This window comes from Lichenostomus cassidix, chromosome 6 (genome assembly GCF_008360975.1).
Source record: "Lichenostomus cassidix isolate B80296 chromosome 6, HeHo_3.0, whole genome shotgun sequence".
NCBI lineage: Eukaryota > Metazoa > Chordata > Aves > Passeriformes > Meliphagidae > Lichenostomus > Lichenostomus cassidix.
Window position 1 is genome coordinate 24,701,419 of NC_139487.1, and position 16,655 is coordinate 24,718,073.

Sequence of the window (16,655 nt, forward strand, 5' to 3'; positions counted from 1 at the left end):
GAAAAATATCTGAATAGTGCATGGAAAACTATGGTAGATCAATCATAATATGATTTTATCAAGAGAGAAAACCGGAAAACCAGAAAACCAAAGAAGTTGAATTTCCATTCAGCTTTCCTGCCAAAATTTCACTACATTTCTGAAGCAATGAAGGCAAAGATATTCTAATAAGGACAAAGTAATTGTTGCTCCAACTCCACTTGATGCAACCCAGGATTCCTTTTTTCAAGGAAATCAAGCTTTTCTGGAGGTGTGGGTAGGGAAGGTTAGGTTCCAGTATTTTCATGACCCCATATTTCTTTCAGTTTTGTGTCTATTAGATGTGTGCATGCATTCTAAGGATTTCTCTGCTTTGTAAAGTAGGAAGGTATTCTTGGGTGGAATCCAGATGTGTAGGCTCAGACTTCTCTGCATTTTTGGTAGCCTTTTTACAACAGGGACACATGAAGTCAGAGTCACTTCTGAGATTAACTGCTTATTATTCTTGGCTGGTGCCTTGTCACGGACTCCTGCCTGGGGCAAAGAATAAAGAGATATTTTCATTTTGTGATAAGTGGGGTTTTTTTGCCTCCTTAGCAATATTGGCTACCTTGGAATTGTGAAGGCCAGCTGCCAGGTTGTTAGAGGTGTAATGTGCAAACGTATCATTAAGAAAAAATTTCATTTTGTGTGTATACCATGGCAACAAAAATAATGGAGCTGCCATTCTACCATTGCCAAATGTTGACAGCTGGGTCCACAACCATGATAAAATTCAGAAGAAAGGAATGTTGTCATCCTGCAGAAATTAGGGTTTTAATTATATGATGATGGCTGACAGAATTTGCTAGTCATTTATTTGGTCATAATGTTTTTCCAGATTGCTCTGTCACCATGGCAAAAATACGTATGTTCTAATGCTGATTGCATTTTTAAAAAGTGAGAAAGTCACTTCAGCGTATTGTGTTTGGTGTTGATAGAGAACCTTCCCACACTGATTAAGGAGAAAAAGCAGAGATACTGTTACATATATATCCCAGGAAAAAAGCAGCCATAAATTCTCAATCCTTCCTAATTCCCCATTTCTTTCAGGCAGTCTGGTAAAGCTGTTTCTGCCATGTAGTTTGCTTAGGTTATTTTCTTACTGGTGCTAAGACTGAGTGACTTTAGTGCTTCTCATAATTAATTATAATTTCTAAAATAACATGTATAGATAAAAGCATAACTACCTCAATTGTGGGCAAAAAGACCCAAAATCTCTTCCCTGCAAGTGCCTGAGCCCATGCCCTTCTGACATGTGCAACACATGTTGCAATGGGCTCTGTCTTGCAGAACTGGCTGTTCCATGTGGCTTTCTGGCAGCACTTGGCTGCCGCTGTGCTCTGCTGTAGGAGCAGAGTGATAAGAAAAGGCCGTTTTGTCTAGCTAAGTTTGGAACATGAAGAAAAACAATGGTTGTGGCAATATAGATACTCCAGTACCATCACAGGGGTTATGTTCATTCTCCTGAGGTACTGTTGTCTTACTGACCAGACTGTTCTGTCATTATTACTACCTTTTTTTTTTTTCTTCTTTTTGTTATGGTTGTTGTTGGGTTGTTTTTTGGGATTTCTGGTGCCAGTTTAACAGGAAATAGTCCCAAGGCAGTGAAGACGAGTCCTCTGAGTTAGTGGTTGGAGTGGTGCCTAATGACCACAAGCACCTGAAGAGCGTGTTTGTTAAAGGATGTTGTGACATGTTATTGGCTGGTTTATCTGAGCAAGTATATTCTTGAATGCAATATATGTGCAAACGTTTTAAGTGCCCCATTAATCAGATTACCTGAATGATAAGCTCCCTGCATTCTTGGACTCGGGTCATAATGAGCTGGGTGGTTTTTTTGCCTTGCATATTTAAGCCCCGTATCCTGCGATGTATTTAGTTTCCTTGCTTAGCCAGAAGCTACTGTAGCCCCCGAGAGGGGACAATGGGTTCCGAGAGGGAACAGAAGGCTTTTATCCGTTCCAGTCGCTAACGGCGGGGATAATCCCGCTGGCCGCACCGGCGCAGATCCGCCGGGCCGAAGGGCACCGAGCGCTGCCGGCAGCGGTGCTTGCGCGGAGGGCACCGGGGGCGGTGCTGGCGGCCGCGGGCCGGGAGCGGCGGCGCTGTGAGTGCGGGGCCGGGTGCGAGTGCGGGGCCGCGGTGCGAGAGCGGGGTCACGGTGTGAGTGCGCGGCCGAGGAGCCGCGGTGCGAGTGCGGCGCATTGGGGGTAGGCGGGGTCGCGCTGCGAGTGCGGAGCCGCTCTGTAAATGCGAGTTGCGGGGCCCAGGGGCCGCGCTGTAAGTGCGAGTTGCGGGGCCGGCGCCCAGCGGGCGGGAGGGCCGCGGGACCGCGCTGTGGCGGCCGGGGGGCGGGCTGTCCCTCCCATGGGCTGTCCCTGCACGGGGGTGCTCCCTCCTTCCCTCCTTCCCTCCTTCCCTTCCCGCTGGTCCCCGGGTCGCAGCCGCAGTGCGCCGGCGGGGCTGGTGCGGCGGGAGGAGGCGGCGGCGATGGCCGGCTGCTGAGCACCCGGGGGTGCTGTGCCCCGGAGGGACCCGCTTTGGCCCGCAGCTCTCGCCACCGGAGCTCTGCTAGCCACCCCGAGCCGCCGAGGTTTGAAATCCTTCTTATGCCTGCCCTTGTGCTTTAACGTTTTGAGAGATCCCTGCTTTCTTGGCAAACATACCGCGTGTGTAAGTAGGCACAGCGAGATCCGTGAAGGACGAAGAGACTCCGTGCTTCGTTTCTCTTTTCATTCGTGATGCGTTGGTTGGGTCTTGGGAGCAATCCTTGAGTATAGCTTAAGAAATCGACCTTTGAGCTGCTCGAAGGACCAGCTAGGAGCTGTCCCAGCCTTTTGTTTTACAACCACAGGGGCAGTGTTCCCATCAGACCTGGTTCATAGCAGGCAATGAAAGGGGAAACAAGGCTGTGGGGAAATTATTCTGCACTGGGTGGGTGTATGGCGATGTGTTACAGCCTCGTTCATGGATAGAGCCCCCCTGCCCTAAGGGGTGCAGGTGAAAAGAGTCCGTTTTCTTGCGTCTTTGCTTATAGTAACAATTTGCAGTTATGAATTGCATAGTCTGAGAAACGTGAAAGTTAAAATATAAGCAAGGCTTAAGAACCCAAAAAGGTGGGAAAATCTTAGTTTAAGCTTGAATCTGCAGAACTTAGTGTTCTTCAGTCTGTGGGTCGGAACAGGACTTACTGCTTGGCACTTGCTGTGCTTTCAGTGAATGCTGATTTGTATTATTAGTGGGTCTGTTGGCATTCCCTTTCCTCCCCCACCTCTGCAGACTGATAGAGGGCACAGCTTTCCTGCTCTGAATCACCAGCAAGCCATCCTGTGTTACCTTCAGATAGGTACTTTTTGCAGTTCAGTGCTCCATGTAATGTCTCCCATCTCTGTGCTATCCATTTGCTGACTGATCAGAGATTTGAGTTTTCCCATACACAGCATCTAGCTGCCTGTTCCCTCTCAATACACCAGGAAAACTGGAAGGTTTCCCAAGTGGTGTGCCAGAGCTCTTTGCCCAAAAGAAAAGGCCTGTTGAGATGTTGGGCTTCTTTCAAACAGTCTGCGAATAGGAGTGATTATTTGGTCTAACAACTAACTTCCTTTCAAAGGAAGGAGTACGGTTTGCGTGCTTGACACAGCAACTTTCTCTACAGCTATAGCCAAGAGCTATGGTGAACCATGTGCAGATTGGGAAGAAACCTAGGGAGATGATTGCTATTCTTGACACAAGGAGTGGTTTCTTAGGTCTTTACAATGGCAAAAAGGGAAAACAAATCTTTCATGTTGTGAAAATTACATCCATGCCACCAGAAATATTAGGAGGCTTCTCTGAGCATTGATATTGTTGTTTACAGGCCAGTTTATGTTAGAAGAGACCTCCTAAGTTTCTCCAGTCAGATCCCTGCTTCAAGCAGGACTAAGTTCGAAGGTCTGTCAGGATGCTGTATTTTGTAATCCTCCATAGTATTTAAAAGCTCATGAAATCTTGATGAGTATGTTACCAGGTTATTGTGAATTGTAAATTTTCTTTATAGCAGTTCGCTTACAAAGATATTTGTAATCATGACTCATTTGAGGAGGGGGAGTGTCTCATAAAAATCAGCTCAACTTGTTTGGGATACGCAAGTTCTGACAAAGCTCTGAAACATTTTTTGACTTGATATGGAATGTCTTGGGGAAGCTGGAGTGGGAGAAAAAGGGAGAACAAGCAATGGTCAAAGCTGTTTTAGGCTAGAGAGTATTTGCTAGTGCAGTCCAACTTGTAAGACTTTTTTTTTTTTTAGGAAAAGTATGTAAGTAAATCTGTTTGCTGCTCTGAGTCTTATTGACATCTTGAAAACAGAGGCTTTCTCTTTTTTTTGGACACAGCTGCAATGGGTCCTGTTTACAGTGCTAAAATAAATGTTTAAGGATAGCTGTCCTCTGAATGACAAATTTTTCTCTGGTTTTGGGTGGGAGGGAAATGAGACATCTAGAAAACCATGTTTTAACTGGTCTTGACAAAAGTGAAGACCATCCACTGGTACTTAAAACAGGATTAAGATTAAGCTTGTTTAAATTCTGGCTAACTGATAACTGACAGGCCATAAAATAACTTACTGTTATTTTGTAGATCTCTTGTGTTTACCACAAAATTGTACACACAAAAAGATGTTTTTCTTCTTTTCTTTGGCCTCTACCGTTAAAGTAAAGTGTTCATTATCTTCTGGAAATTTTAGCAGAGTTGAGAGTCTGAAGATCTGATAGTCCCAGAGAAAATTATGCATTTTAGCAAAGGGATGTTGCCACTAGGGCAAGCAACTGACCATAGAAACACTTGGTTAATTCACTGGTACAGCCTCTATACGAATACATTTTCCCCTAATATTGTGCATTTTGATGACTTTTTAATTGTTTCCAGAGTCAATTGTATGGTTTTGGTATATGGTGTGCATGTGTGAAGGGGTTAGATGTAGAATAGGGAAACAGGCAAAATGTTACTTGGAAAAATGCCCAGTTCTACAGAAGAGCATGGCTTAGCATACAGATCTTAAAGTTTTGTTCTGTGTTCCCAGCTTCATAAAAGCATCCTGTAATTCCTGTTCTCTGTACCTGCCCACCCCATAAGAAGGGTAACCATGTGTTCAGTTTAAAAAAACCCAAGAAGATTGAGTGATTAAGATACCTTTAAAGAGCCTTGCCCTGGATTGGACAGCCGTGCTGTCTTTTCGCAGCGCAGGGTGGCCTTGGCAGGGCTCGGCCAGAGCCCGGAGAGCGCAGTCCCGGCCGCAAGGCAGAGGCTCCGAGCTGGGCTCCTCCCCAGCCCTGCCCCTCGCCACCCGTGGCACTGCAGCTTGTCTCCTGTCCTGTCCGCGCTCGCCTTCGGGGAGCAGCTGGTGGCCGATGGTGACGCAGCCTGAATGGGTTCTGGTGAGTGCTGCTCCTCTGCTAAAGCTTTGTGGGATGCTCTGCTGTCTCTTCTCATGCATTATACCTTACAGGACGCTTTCCTGAGTCTTTTTATTGCCTATCAGTGTTAAATATCTCACAGAGCTGGAACACAAAGCAGTTGTGTCTGTATTTTAAGGTGGAGAGGAGGGTTGTGAAGTCCTTCTGGGCTTCAGATTTCCTTAATAAACAGCAGCTAACCAGAAATGAAGCTGCTAGTTGCGAATACTCAGCTGTTTTCCAGTCAGTCTCACCACTCGGGGTTCAATGACATGATGCGTCAGGGCTCAGCCTGTCTTGCTAGCAAATGTTTTAATAATCCTGCCTGCTGCTTCCCATGCATATTTTTCAAAGTGGCTCGTTATGGTGTTTGCTTAGCAGGGGAGGAATTTAGGTATCACCCTGTAGAGCTGCATTTTCCTTTCTCCTATTTACATAAATGGCAAAAAATTCACATATTTGAAGAGGGTGGTTTTTTTGTCACTGTGTGGAGACCAAAGGGTCCAACTAAAACTCAACACACTAAAGAAGTGTGTTTACTAAGCTTAATGGTCTCCTGGATCAATGACTACCGATTGGAAGCTGGCTTTTAGAGATGCTGTTTATGCTAATAAAAATAAAAAGCTACGTGAGAACTACTCATTAATCACTTGCCACAAATTTGGCAACATTTTTGTACACAAATGATGTGCACAAGGCACTAATACTTGGGTCCCCCTCCACCCCCCTGTAACTATGAATCAAGAAGAAAACACTTCTTGACTTGAGAAGATTGAAGTCCAAAGAATAGTTGGGTAATCAGATTCTGGGAGGAAGCAGGGCTGTAGCCTTTTGGGTATGTTACAGAGATATTAAGCCTTAACACAAGGATATTGCTGCATTACTTACATCTTGAGTTACATTTGGGTCATTCCAAAGACTGGGGTCAGGATGGTCTCTGATAGGTGCAGAGGCAGATATAAAAAGTCATTACAACATGACTTCATGTTTGAAAGAAGTATGTAAAGAAAGCAGATACGGTCAAGGAAGTTTTCCTCTGGCTAGAGATAAGTGGTGAAATAGAGTAGGATCTGTTCTCTTATCTGCAGGATGTTTGTGTAAACTGGCCTTGTTTCTTGCTCGGGATCATGGTTTACTTACAGTTCTAGATACCATGATACTGTCTTCCTTGGAATCAAGTATGCTGTTAAAAGAACAAGGTGATCTTTTTTCTCTAATGCTGTGTTTGTTTGTCAGTAGTATTTTGGAGCTGGGTTTAAGGATGGAAAGGGTTTACTCACAGAAGATTTTGGGCAGAAAAGTGAGGAGCTACTCCTAATTGTTTCTGTATTCTGGCAGCAGCTAGCTGTGGGGATGAAGATGATGTGTATGTCTGGTTTAGTGCCAGTCACAGTTCAAAAGAGTAATATTTACTTATATTTATTGGGGGTGGGAACCTTGCCTATGCAAAAGTATAAATAGACAGCAATATTTACTGAAATACTCAATCAGGAAAGAGGGTTTTTATGGAAAAAAAAATTGATTGTCCATAATGTGTAATGCTACAGTTATGTGAGTGCAAATCTGCAGCCCTTGTGATGCAAGTGTAGAGTGACTTCTTGTACTGCCAAAACTCCAGTGACTCTTGTACCAGTTATTACTCACAGCTGGATATTGAACTTTGTCCGCAAGGCAGGGCTAAGGGTGCTTTCCAGCATCCTCATTCACTGCTACTGCCTCACTGGAAGGTGCCTGTCAGCCCTTTCAGGCTTGTGAAACACATCCAAGGGTCAGGATTGGGCTGTGGGGGGTTTGTGGATGGAGGCTGGTTAAACAAAATTGCCACCTAACTTGAGCCACCGGTAACCACAAGCAGGGTTTGTACTTTTACGCACGAGTATTCGTAAGCAATGGTTCCCATTGCAATGCTATCAGTTCTGACTGATGGGTGTGAGTGTAGGCTGTTTGTTCCTGCTGTCCTTTCTGCTTTAGCAAGAGTGGCAGTGAGTTAGCATAGGGAAAGAAGGTGCTGTCCCAGGCATGTTTGCAGTGTTGGATCACTGGGTAATAAAATGGTTGCAAGTCTACATTTTTGCTGTCTGCAGGCATGAGCTCTAAGCTTGGCTTGGTGCCTGCTTTGGTTCTAGTGGGGAACTGTAAGGAATGTGGTTACCAGTTATGATGAACCAGATATAGCAGGTTTAGATTTTTTTTCCAAGTCTTCTATAGTATATTTGTAAAGTTCACTTTTTAATATAGATTAGTGTGTGTAAAACGTTTAATCTACAAATGCTTTTTCTTTTGAAAGAAACTGCTGTCTTACTGTAATAATTTAGGTTGCTGGCTAGCATACAGGTCATATTGTTAGAGTACACATATGTAACTTTAACATGAAATGTACACATACATTTCAATCATCCTTCTCTTCATTGCATCTGAGCACTTTAATAATAAATGTTTTTGTCAGTCTGGTGGCAGGGAGGGATAAGAATGTCTTGTTAATATCTAGTTTTGATATGGGTTAGGCACAGAACTGGAATGTAATCTCTATCTTTTAAAACCCATTTCAGTACATTAATAAAGATACAGATCATCTTCATCAAACCAAAAATACCTTGTGGGCTTTTAGTTATTACAATCCAATTTCTCATTCTCTGGCATCATTGATGTTCATTGTCAGAGCTGTTTCTTCTTTCTCTTTCCAGAAATGTCCTTCCTGCTTGACTTGGGGACCTTCACCATGGGCATGTGGTCTGTTGGCCTTGGAGCCATTGGTGCAGCTGTGACGGGGATCGTCCTTGCTAACACTGATCTATTTTTGTCCAAGGCAGAAAAGGCTACAATGGAGTATTTAGAGGAGATAGAGCTAAAAACTTTGGGACCAGGTAAGATTCTGGCTATTTCAGACCACGTTCTTCAATAATAGGACTTTTTAAAGAACCTTTGTAAGGCCAGGGTTGGAAGCAGTTTTCTTAGTCTTTCCTACTTATGACATGTAGTTGAGTGTCCTTGATATCCAATACTTCTGGTGAAGGAAGAGCAACCAAAACTGTTATTTCTGGATGAAACAAGACACACTTCTAAAAATCAATAATGCGGTAATAGCCTCTTACACATATAGATTTTTTTTTTCTGTTAGAACTGTATTTGAATGTGGAATTCTCTGCAGTGTTTTGTGTAGGTCCATAAAGTATTAATCATTATAAACAAGAATGGCTGATATTATTATTGATGTTGTTTTTCCTGTACAAACAGAACAAAGGACATTCAAAGCAGGTGAACTGTGGAAGGAGAATGGTGCAGTGATCATGGCTGTACGAAGACCTGGATGATTTTTGTGCAGAGAGGTACTTGCAGGGCCTGGGGATTAATTAAGAAGAGTTGGGTTCTATTTGCGTAGATCTTCTGTAAATAAAGGGAGGGGATGACTGAACAGGACAGTCATCAAATACATCTAAAACAGCTGAAAGGTTTTGTGTCCTAGTTTAAACTGGTGACCAGCTAACAGCATATTTAGTTTCCTTTGCAGCTGGTTTGTATGGTCCAGGTTCTGAACATTTTCCTTCTGAAGGTCATGGTTACATGATTTTTATGTCTGCCAGGGACCTAGCCCATGTTAATTAGAAAGGGAGATTGCACAAAATCCTATTGGTAACAAGTCTTAAAAGCTAGTTATATATATATATGTAGTCCAAAATAAATCTCTGTGAGCCAGGTAGTCTCTGGTCAAATATAGTCCAAGACTGGATTGGAAAAAAGCCATCAGATAAAGCTCATCAAAAAAAGAAGTGTGCACAGAGAGAGTCCCTCTCTCTTCTGGGTGCTGAATGGGAGCCAGGAAGGTACAGACTCTGAAGATAAGGAGTTATTGTTCCATAAGAAGGTGGTTGATCCTTAAGTTGACATTAGGCTCCTTGGGTGGAGCCTCGTGCAAGGAGATACCTAAAATATGATTTGAATGTACCAAGTGCCTTGGAACAGCCATAGCTTTCGCTGTGGACATTATGTTTCTCATAGCTGTAGGGAAAAATAGTTATTATGTTGTTATTCATTACTCTATAACATGGAATAATTAATACTGTAACCACGTCATTAAGGCATCTGCTCCCGGCAGTAGTAACTGCTTAAGTACATGTAGAACTCACGGAAGGTTAGAGATTAAAGTGCTTTGCTCTCTGAAAAGGTGTAGCGTGGGCAGCAGGAGACTGCACTTATGTGCCTGACCCTGTGACTTTCCCATACAGTCAGTCAGGAATCAATGAGTGATTTTTAAATTATTATTAATATTATTAATGCAAATTTCAAATTTTCCTGTCTGTTCATTCCTATCTGTTTGCTGCTTGGTACTCAGTAAATTCGAGATGTCCCGCGAGCCTTTCAGTTAAGGTATTTCAGTTAGGTGACTGAGAGTGATCATGCAAACTGTGTCTGTGTTTTTAAAGTGTAGAGTTGGGTTTTTATGTGGGAGTTTTGTCCAGTAAAAATTACCTTTGTCCATGCGAGATAGGGAACATATTATTCAGTGCACACTCGGATCTATCCAATACCTCAGAGATCTTTGTACATACTGTGGGAATCGAGGTTCATTCAGGAGAACAAAAAACTCAGCAGATGAGTGGTGATACTGTATCCTCTTACACACCAGAGAAAGCAGTATTGCTTCTGGGATACTGAAAGTCTCTGAAGAAAGCTCTCAAGCTAGAATTTGTGTGTTTCTGATGGTCTTGAAATTCAAGGTGAAGCTTTCCAACTTCCATTTGTTGACTGAAACATTCGGGGTTTTTTCCTTTGCTTAGGAGGCTTCTGAGCTTTCCTCTCTGAAACCCCAGTTGTCCAAGCTGGGTGTCCCTCTCTATGCTGTTGTGAAGGAGAAGATAGGGACTGAAGTGGAGGATTTTCAGCATTATTTCAAAGGAGAAATCTTTCTGGATGAAAAGGTATAGTGAAGTTGGTGTTTTCCTTTTGTTTAAAAACAAGACTATGAATGTCCTCTTTGAAGAGGTTGTATAAATAAGTAGAATGGAGTCTGAATGAAAAAGGATTTAATAGTTTAAGAAGTTAATTGGCTTTGTTTTTCTATATATATACATCCTGCTGAGCTTACAAACTGCGGTGTAGCTATGCACTGATAACATGCTGTTGCAGGATTATTCCCCTTTAACAGGTAAACAATATGGCCTGTTAATATTTATTCCTTTCTTCCACTGGCTGTTTGACTTGCTGATGTTTATGATGTGTGAATCAAGGTTTGAAGGTGGCAGTTATAATTAATTCATGATGTACAGGCCAAATTGCAGTGATATGGCTTGTCCTGGTACGCTGGCATGTGCTGTATTGCCAGTCTCATGTCCTACAAAACCACAGCCCTGCTTTCTCCTTAAACCAGATGACACATTTAAAAATAATTTGTCTTCTGAAGAAAAAAGAATATATAATACTCAAAATCAACTAGAAGACCCCTTCGTTTTTTCTCCACCCCCCCCCCCCGCGCCTATGTGAAAGAATCAGGCTGAATTAAAAAAACCCCCAACAACTAGCCAAACAAAAAATATGTTTATCACAAAGCACCGCTGTTGTCAGCAATAGGGATATTGGTGTACGTGGGGCTTAAATACTTGTGGATGAGCTTAAAATCCACATGAATGAAAAGCCTTTTTCACTTTGTTTGCTGACGTACTTTCTGTTCTCCTGCAGAAAGGCTTTTATGGTCCTCGCAGACGAAAAATGATGCTGTCAGGATTTTTCCGCTTGGGAGTTTGGCAAAATTTCTTCCGTGCTTGGAGAAGTGGATATAGTGGAAATCTGGAAGGAGAAGGATTCACCCTGGGAGGTGTATATGTGATTGGGGCAGGAAAACAGGTACTGCAGGCCACCTAGGAGGCTTTTATGTCTCCTATGAGAAGTTTGTTTCTTGGAATCGTTCAGTTGGGTATTAGATCTCCTCTGAGGAGATGTGTCTGAATTTCTCTCTTGTAAGGAGATGTGTCTGAATTTATCTCTTGTGTCTTTGACTAGGGTGTTTTACTGGAGCATCGTGAGAAGGAATTTGGAGACAAAGTCAGCCTTCCGTCTGTCCTTGAAGCTGCTGAGAAGATAAAACCACAAGCTTCATAAGTGGAAAAACAGTTGCACATGTTTCTGATTACAGCTTGAAATGTAGAATGCATCAATGTCTTGAATGTGCAGTTTAATTGCTTAACTGTTTAGTGATCAATGCACAAGAAAGGTTCTCTATTCAAACATAGAAAATGATGAAAATCCTCTTGGATTGTTTTTTGTTCCTTTGCAGCCTTCCAGGTGGTCAGGATTTCAACTGGTCCTCTGTATCTGACTGTATTAATGAAAGGCTGGGTCTAAAATCTGACCTAGCCTAGATGTTTTCAGTCAGAGACAGTCGGTTGAAAATCTGTCTACCTAGGGATACAAAACTCTGCAAAGGTTGGAGTAATGGAATGCCAGCTGAGGGGAAAAGATAATAAAACTTTATGTAAATGAAATGCCTTTGTTTTTTTTCCTTAACACGTAAACACATCTGTCTTTCTAGAAGAGTACCTCCTGTCAGTCTAATTCTGAGGTTTTGCATTCAAGACATGCCATTATGTCTGCACGGTGAGTTTCTTGTTAGTTAACTACTGGCTCTAGATCTTCTAACTCCATGTGATTCCCTGCAATGAAGATAATTGGGGCATGAGTGCAAGTTGCTTTTTGTATTTAAGATTCTTGAAAAATAATTGCATCATTTTAAATGAAATCCTGACTTTTTTTCTTAGTATTTATGTCCAGGTAAAACTGATTTTAACCAAAAAAATTTATATGCTCTTCTAAGTCTGTTCTTCACAGTTCGCAGAGAAAACACTAGCAGTGAGGATTTTGAGTGATTCATATTTTCACTTGGAAACTAAATAGAAATTGGACTCACGTATGCTACTGTCAGCCGAAATTTGTGTTTGACTGTTTTGGGGGATGGAGGAAGGAACAGGATTTGGAGAGTACAGCAGCAAAATCTACAGCAAATTGACTCTGTGATAGGGAATTCCTCTATAAAGGCTCTCCTTGGAGCCACAGACTGGTGCAGAACACCATGTATTGTCTCTGTCCATGTTCAGAGCTGCTCAGGTCAGCATGCCTATAAATACTCTTGGAGTCTCAAAGATATAGAATGCCTGGCTGGCGTTGAGCTCTATGGAATGGCATCCACAGCAGCCAGGCAGCTGCCAAAGCTGTTCCATGAAGTAAAGAATTGTGCCTGAGGGATTCTTCTCCTGGGTTTTAGTGCTGAAAAGCAGTACTGGTATTGTGTGCTTGCCTGACACAAGGCCCTTAAACAGTTCAAAGCATTGTGTAAGTGTCTCTAGGCATACATGGATACTTGGGAGTGCAAGTGGTGGGAAACACAAGAGATGCTAAAAGAAATGGGTGTGAGCTATGGTTTCTTACAGTTGCAAGATGCTATGAATAACAAAGATCTTACAACAGGAGTATTCTGGATCATGGCTTCTGTAGAGTTCTGAGTGCTCTTTCTCGTGGGAACTAGAATGCTTTGCCATTTGCAGAGAATAGATCTTGCACAAAGACCAGTAAAGGAGGTACTGATCTTAGACCTGCATTTCAGGCCTTGTCCCAAGGGCTGTTTATGCATTTCACATAAACATGAAATGTGAAAAGCATAAACAGTCCTTGGAGCATGGGATAGAAGCCAGATAAATTTCAAGAAGTTGAAGTGATGTGCCTATAAAACCTGCTGAATCTGGAGAGCATCTCCTTACAATGTTGTGTACATGCAACTGAATTCTACCCTGTCAGACCTGGCTGCCCATTCTTTCAGTCAGACTGTAGGAAGTCCTAGGTGTTGACAAGGATGCCATGGGACTGCAGCCCTGCTCTTAGCCTACCCAAAGGAACTGGAAACAGAAGCAGGACGCTATGTTGTCCCGCATTTAGAACACTTATTGGCAGTATAATGGCTGTCAAACATATAAAACACTAATGCTAAACATGCTGAAGTGTTCCTGTAGTGTAAAAACATTTTTACAAAGATCCATGAAGTGGTTTTGAGTTTATTAAAGTACTCGTGGAAACTGAAAGTTTTCTGTTCTGGCAGGTTCCCCAGAGGCATGTATACAGTCACCACGTCAGCCAAGGTCTTTTCCTGCTCTAAACAGTATTAATTCCCGTAAACAGTTCATGCACTTCTTGATTTGAAAGTTACTCAAGCTTACCTGTATTTCAAAGTTTTCTAACCCTGTATTTCAGAAATGGAGTCAAAATTTAGAGCTCTGGAAGGTCAAAATGACATTTGAAATTGTTCTGAAAAATTATTACTGATAAATCTGATTATTTTTTAAGACAACCTTGGGATTATTTGGAGTTGACTCATTCTTTCTGAACCACATGTTGACAAAATAAAAATGGGAAGGGTAGGAAATAAGGTGGTGCATATCAGCTAGGAACAGTTAATAACCATCGGAAATAGGCAGTCCAAAATAACTAAAATTACAGCAAAACAGTAAAGGAAGAACAAATGAAATCGAAGTCAATTTCCAGTACTGCAGACTGAATTTAGAATGTTCACTGAAAAAAAATTTACAGTTGTTGATTTTGTTGTGCTAACAGCTACCTCTGCTGGCCCAGTTCCTTGTATGCATTTAATGTTTTGATGTTATTTTCTTTTAACATGACATGTAGCCTAAGTCTAAATCACTTCTCAGTACATCAAATATCACATCACAGTTCAACACTCAGCTTGTTACTGGAAATTCTATTAACTAAAAATTTGTTTGTTATTCTGATATGTACATTTTTCACCTATGCAGTATGATACTCTATTTTCATCTTTGAGTTTGGAGATGGATCATGACAGTAGGAAAGTGCACAAAGTGCAAGGGTAGGGCTTGAGAAAAAAAACTCTGTTGTACTAATTTCAATCAACTTTTTCTTGTTTGTCAGCCCATTTATATTTTTTTACAGCACATAACCCAGGTTAATAAAAATATTTTAAGAATGAAAATGCTGTGAAGTCAATGGTGTAGGTGTAATATAAGAAATTGCTTTTTATTTGAACCAACTGCATTTTCTATTTGCAGTGTCCTTTTAAGGCCATTAGAAAGATGGGGTTTTGGCTCTGTGTTTTTGTTTCCCCCTGTGGGTTGTCTGTTCTGATGGCTGTCAAATTGCCTGCTCTTGGTGCCATTTGTGAATATCCACAACCAGACACGAATGCCGAGGGATCCCTGCCATTTTCTAACGCATTTCCTATGGTGCACTATGGTAGAAAAAAAATGAGCTGGTTTCTACTTCTCTCCGCACCGCTGGATGTCACTGCTACCCAGCCGAAATGCAGGTGAGCGATGAACACGAGGGGGTTCTGCAGTATAAGATATGCTTAACAGATTCCAGGAACAGGCTACTGTAGAGCCCGATTCGGCTGGAAGAAAGCTGTTGGAAAAGACACTCCTGCGTCCTTTTCACCTGTATAGACGTTTTCCTTTCAAGAATAAGAAACTTGGAGGAAGGAAGGAAGGATATACTGTACTGTCTGTCATAGTCTATGGTATATAGATATTTCTAAGTGCTTGTGGAGGGAATAAATTATTAACAGACTCACTGTAATACTTACAAAAGTTGATCTGTGCTGGTTTTGACACTGATTTCCGATCCTGCCGGTGTGTGCGTGGCTGCCTTAGTCGCAGGATTGTCAGGGGCCATGGAGGGGAGCGGAGCGGAGAGGTGCAATAGCCACTGGTAACAGCAGGGGGAGGTGGGGAAACGCCGCGGCACGGGGGGCAAACTTAAATCACTGATTCAGCCTCATCCCCTCGAGTTTTATTGGCTATCTGACTAGTTCCATCCTAATTTATTATTCTTCTGATCGATCCCGAACATGTTATAAAGGCTTTCCCTAAAATATTTCTGCTTTCTCTTTTAGGTCCAGCTACTGATTTCTTTGTATTTAAAGCTGCTTGAGGTCTCTCAGTAGCTTCTGGGGGCTTTGTTTGCTTACACACCCCTCTCTCTTAACCTCATAATTACCAAAACCACATGACAATTCCAACTGTAACTCTGATTTCCGAAAGCCTCCCTCCATAAATAGACTTTTTTTACACTGAAAAATGGTGTTTGGTTGTTGAATAGCTCTGGTCAGGCCATTTTCTACCAGCTACTCCTCATGATGAATTCATTGATTTCAGAAGATGTTTTGCAGCAGTCAGAGGAAAACAGCATTGACAAACCATACATGAACATCGGCGTGCATATGTTCAGTAAAAAATCAGATTTCCCATTTTCATCCCTGCAGGATTATTACACCCTCTTACTGCTGGAGTGACTGTCTTTTAAAAGTGTTGCAATTTGCCATAGCACTTAGTTAATGGTTTCTGTGATGGATGAGATTTTTACTCTAATTTTCTTGGCAACACAGTGAAGCACTGTGCACAGATAATGTCAAAGGCAAATAAATGGGACACAGAGAGGTTGTTTGAACTATCTCCATGCTAACAGTGAACACAGTCAATTCAACTATGCTGTGAACTGCTAACACTAGCCATTTTACAAATGGTAAATTGCAAGAGAACCTTATTTTATCGACGAATGCCCTTCCTAATTTCACAGTCCTTACATCCTAACGCTGCTGAATTTCCCTGAAATTTCCCATTTTCCCTGTTGAATCTTAGCAGCTACTATTGCATCACCTTCCTATCTCTTACACAATCAGCATACTAGAGCTTTCTGCCTTGGCTCTGGACTTTCTGAAGATGTGACTCAGTGCTCTGTGAGATTACTTCAGTACTTCTGAGACGGGGAAAGGATCTCTTCTAGTTCTTTTTACCATCTGATAATCCAGTGACCTTTCCTAGCTCCCCTTCCCGTCTTAGATCCTGCCTAAAATTAATGTATGTCTTCTAGCATCTTCTATCAGCTTTAACACTCAGTTCAATTTTACTTTGGTTTCTAAGAAGTCTTGAGCAAGGTTGGGGGAGGCTGGCAAATACGTCCCCTCCTTTAAAAAAAAACAACAACAAAACCAAACAAAAGGCCAAAACAAACCCAACCCCCCATTTATTTAAATAATTGCATATAGGAAATGAGAAGGAATCTTGATAATATGACGGGTGAGTGGGTGACACACTGGTGTGCATCTGCTTTCCCAGACATCTGAAGGGTGCGGCTGAGGGGAAATGTGCATTTACTTATGCTTTTGGTTGTCAGCTTTGATGAATGGAGAATTAG

At 42.1% G+C, this 16,655-nt stretch overlaps 1 protein-coding gene across 5 annotated transcripts; it reads left to right on the forward strand.

The window, feature by feature from the left end:
* The first annotated feature begins 1,938 nt into the window (after positions 1–1,938).
* PRXL2A (peroxiredoxin like 2A) lies at positions 1,939–11,926 on the forward strand. Of its 5 annotated transcripts, none has more exons than XM_085064073.1 (6): positions 1,939–2,128; positions 8,135–8,314; positions 8,685–8,776; positions 10,226–10,366; positions 11,124–11,288; positions 11,445–11,926. In XM_085064073.1, the coding sequence occupies exons 2-6, from the start codon at positions 8,137–8,139 to the stop codon at positions 11,541–11,543; spliced, it is 675 nt and encodes a 224-aa protein (XP_084920199.1). In that variant the 5' UTR covers positions 1,939–2,128; positions 8,135–8,136; the 3' UTR covers positions 11,544–11,926. The 5 variants fall into 5 exon arrangements, with proteins under 5 accessions (XP_084920199.1, XP_084920202.1, XP_084920200.1 ...); XM_085064076.1 differs by lacking the exon at positions 1,939–2,128 and adding an exon at positions 2,158–2,176; XM_085064074.1 differs by lacking the exon at positions 1,939–2,128 and adding an exon at positions 2,464–2,614.
* The last annotated feature ends 4,729 nt before the right edge of the window (positions 11,927–16,655 follow it).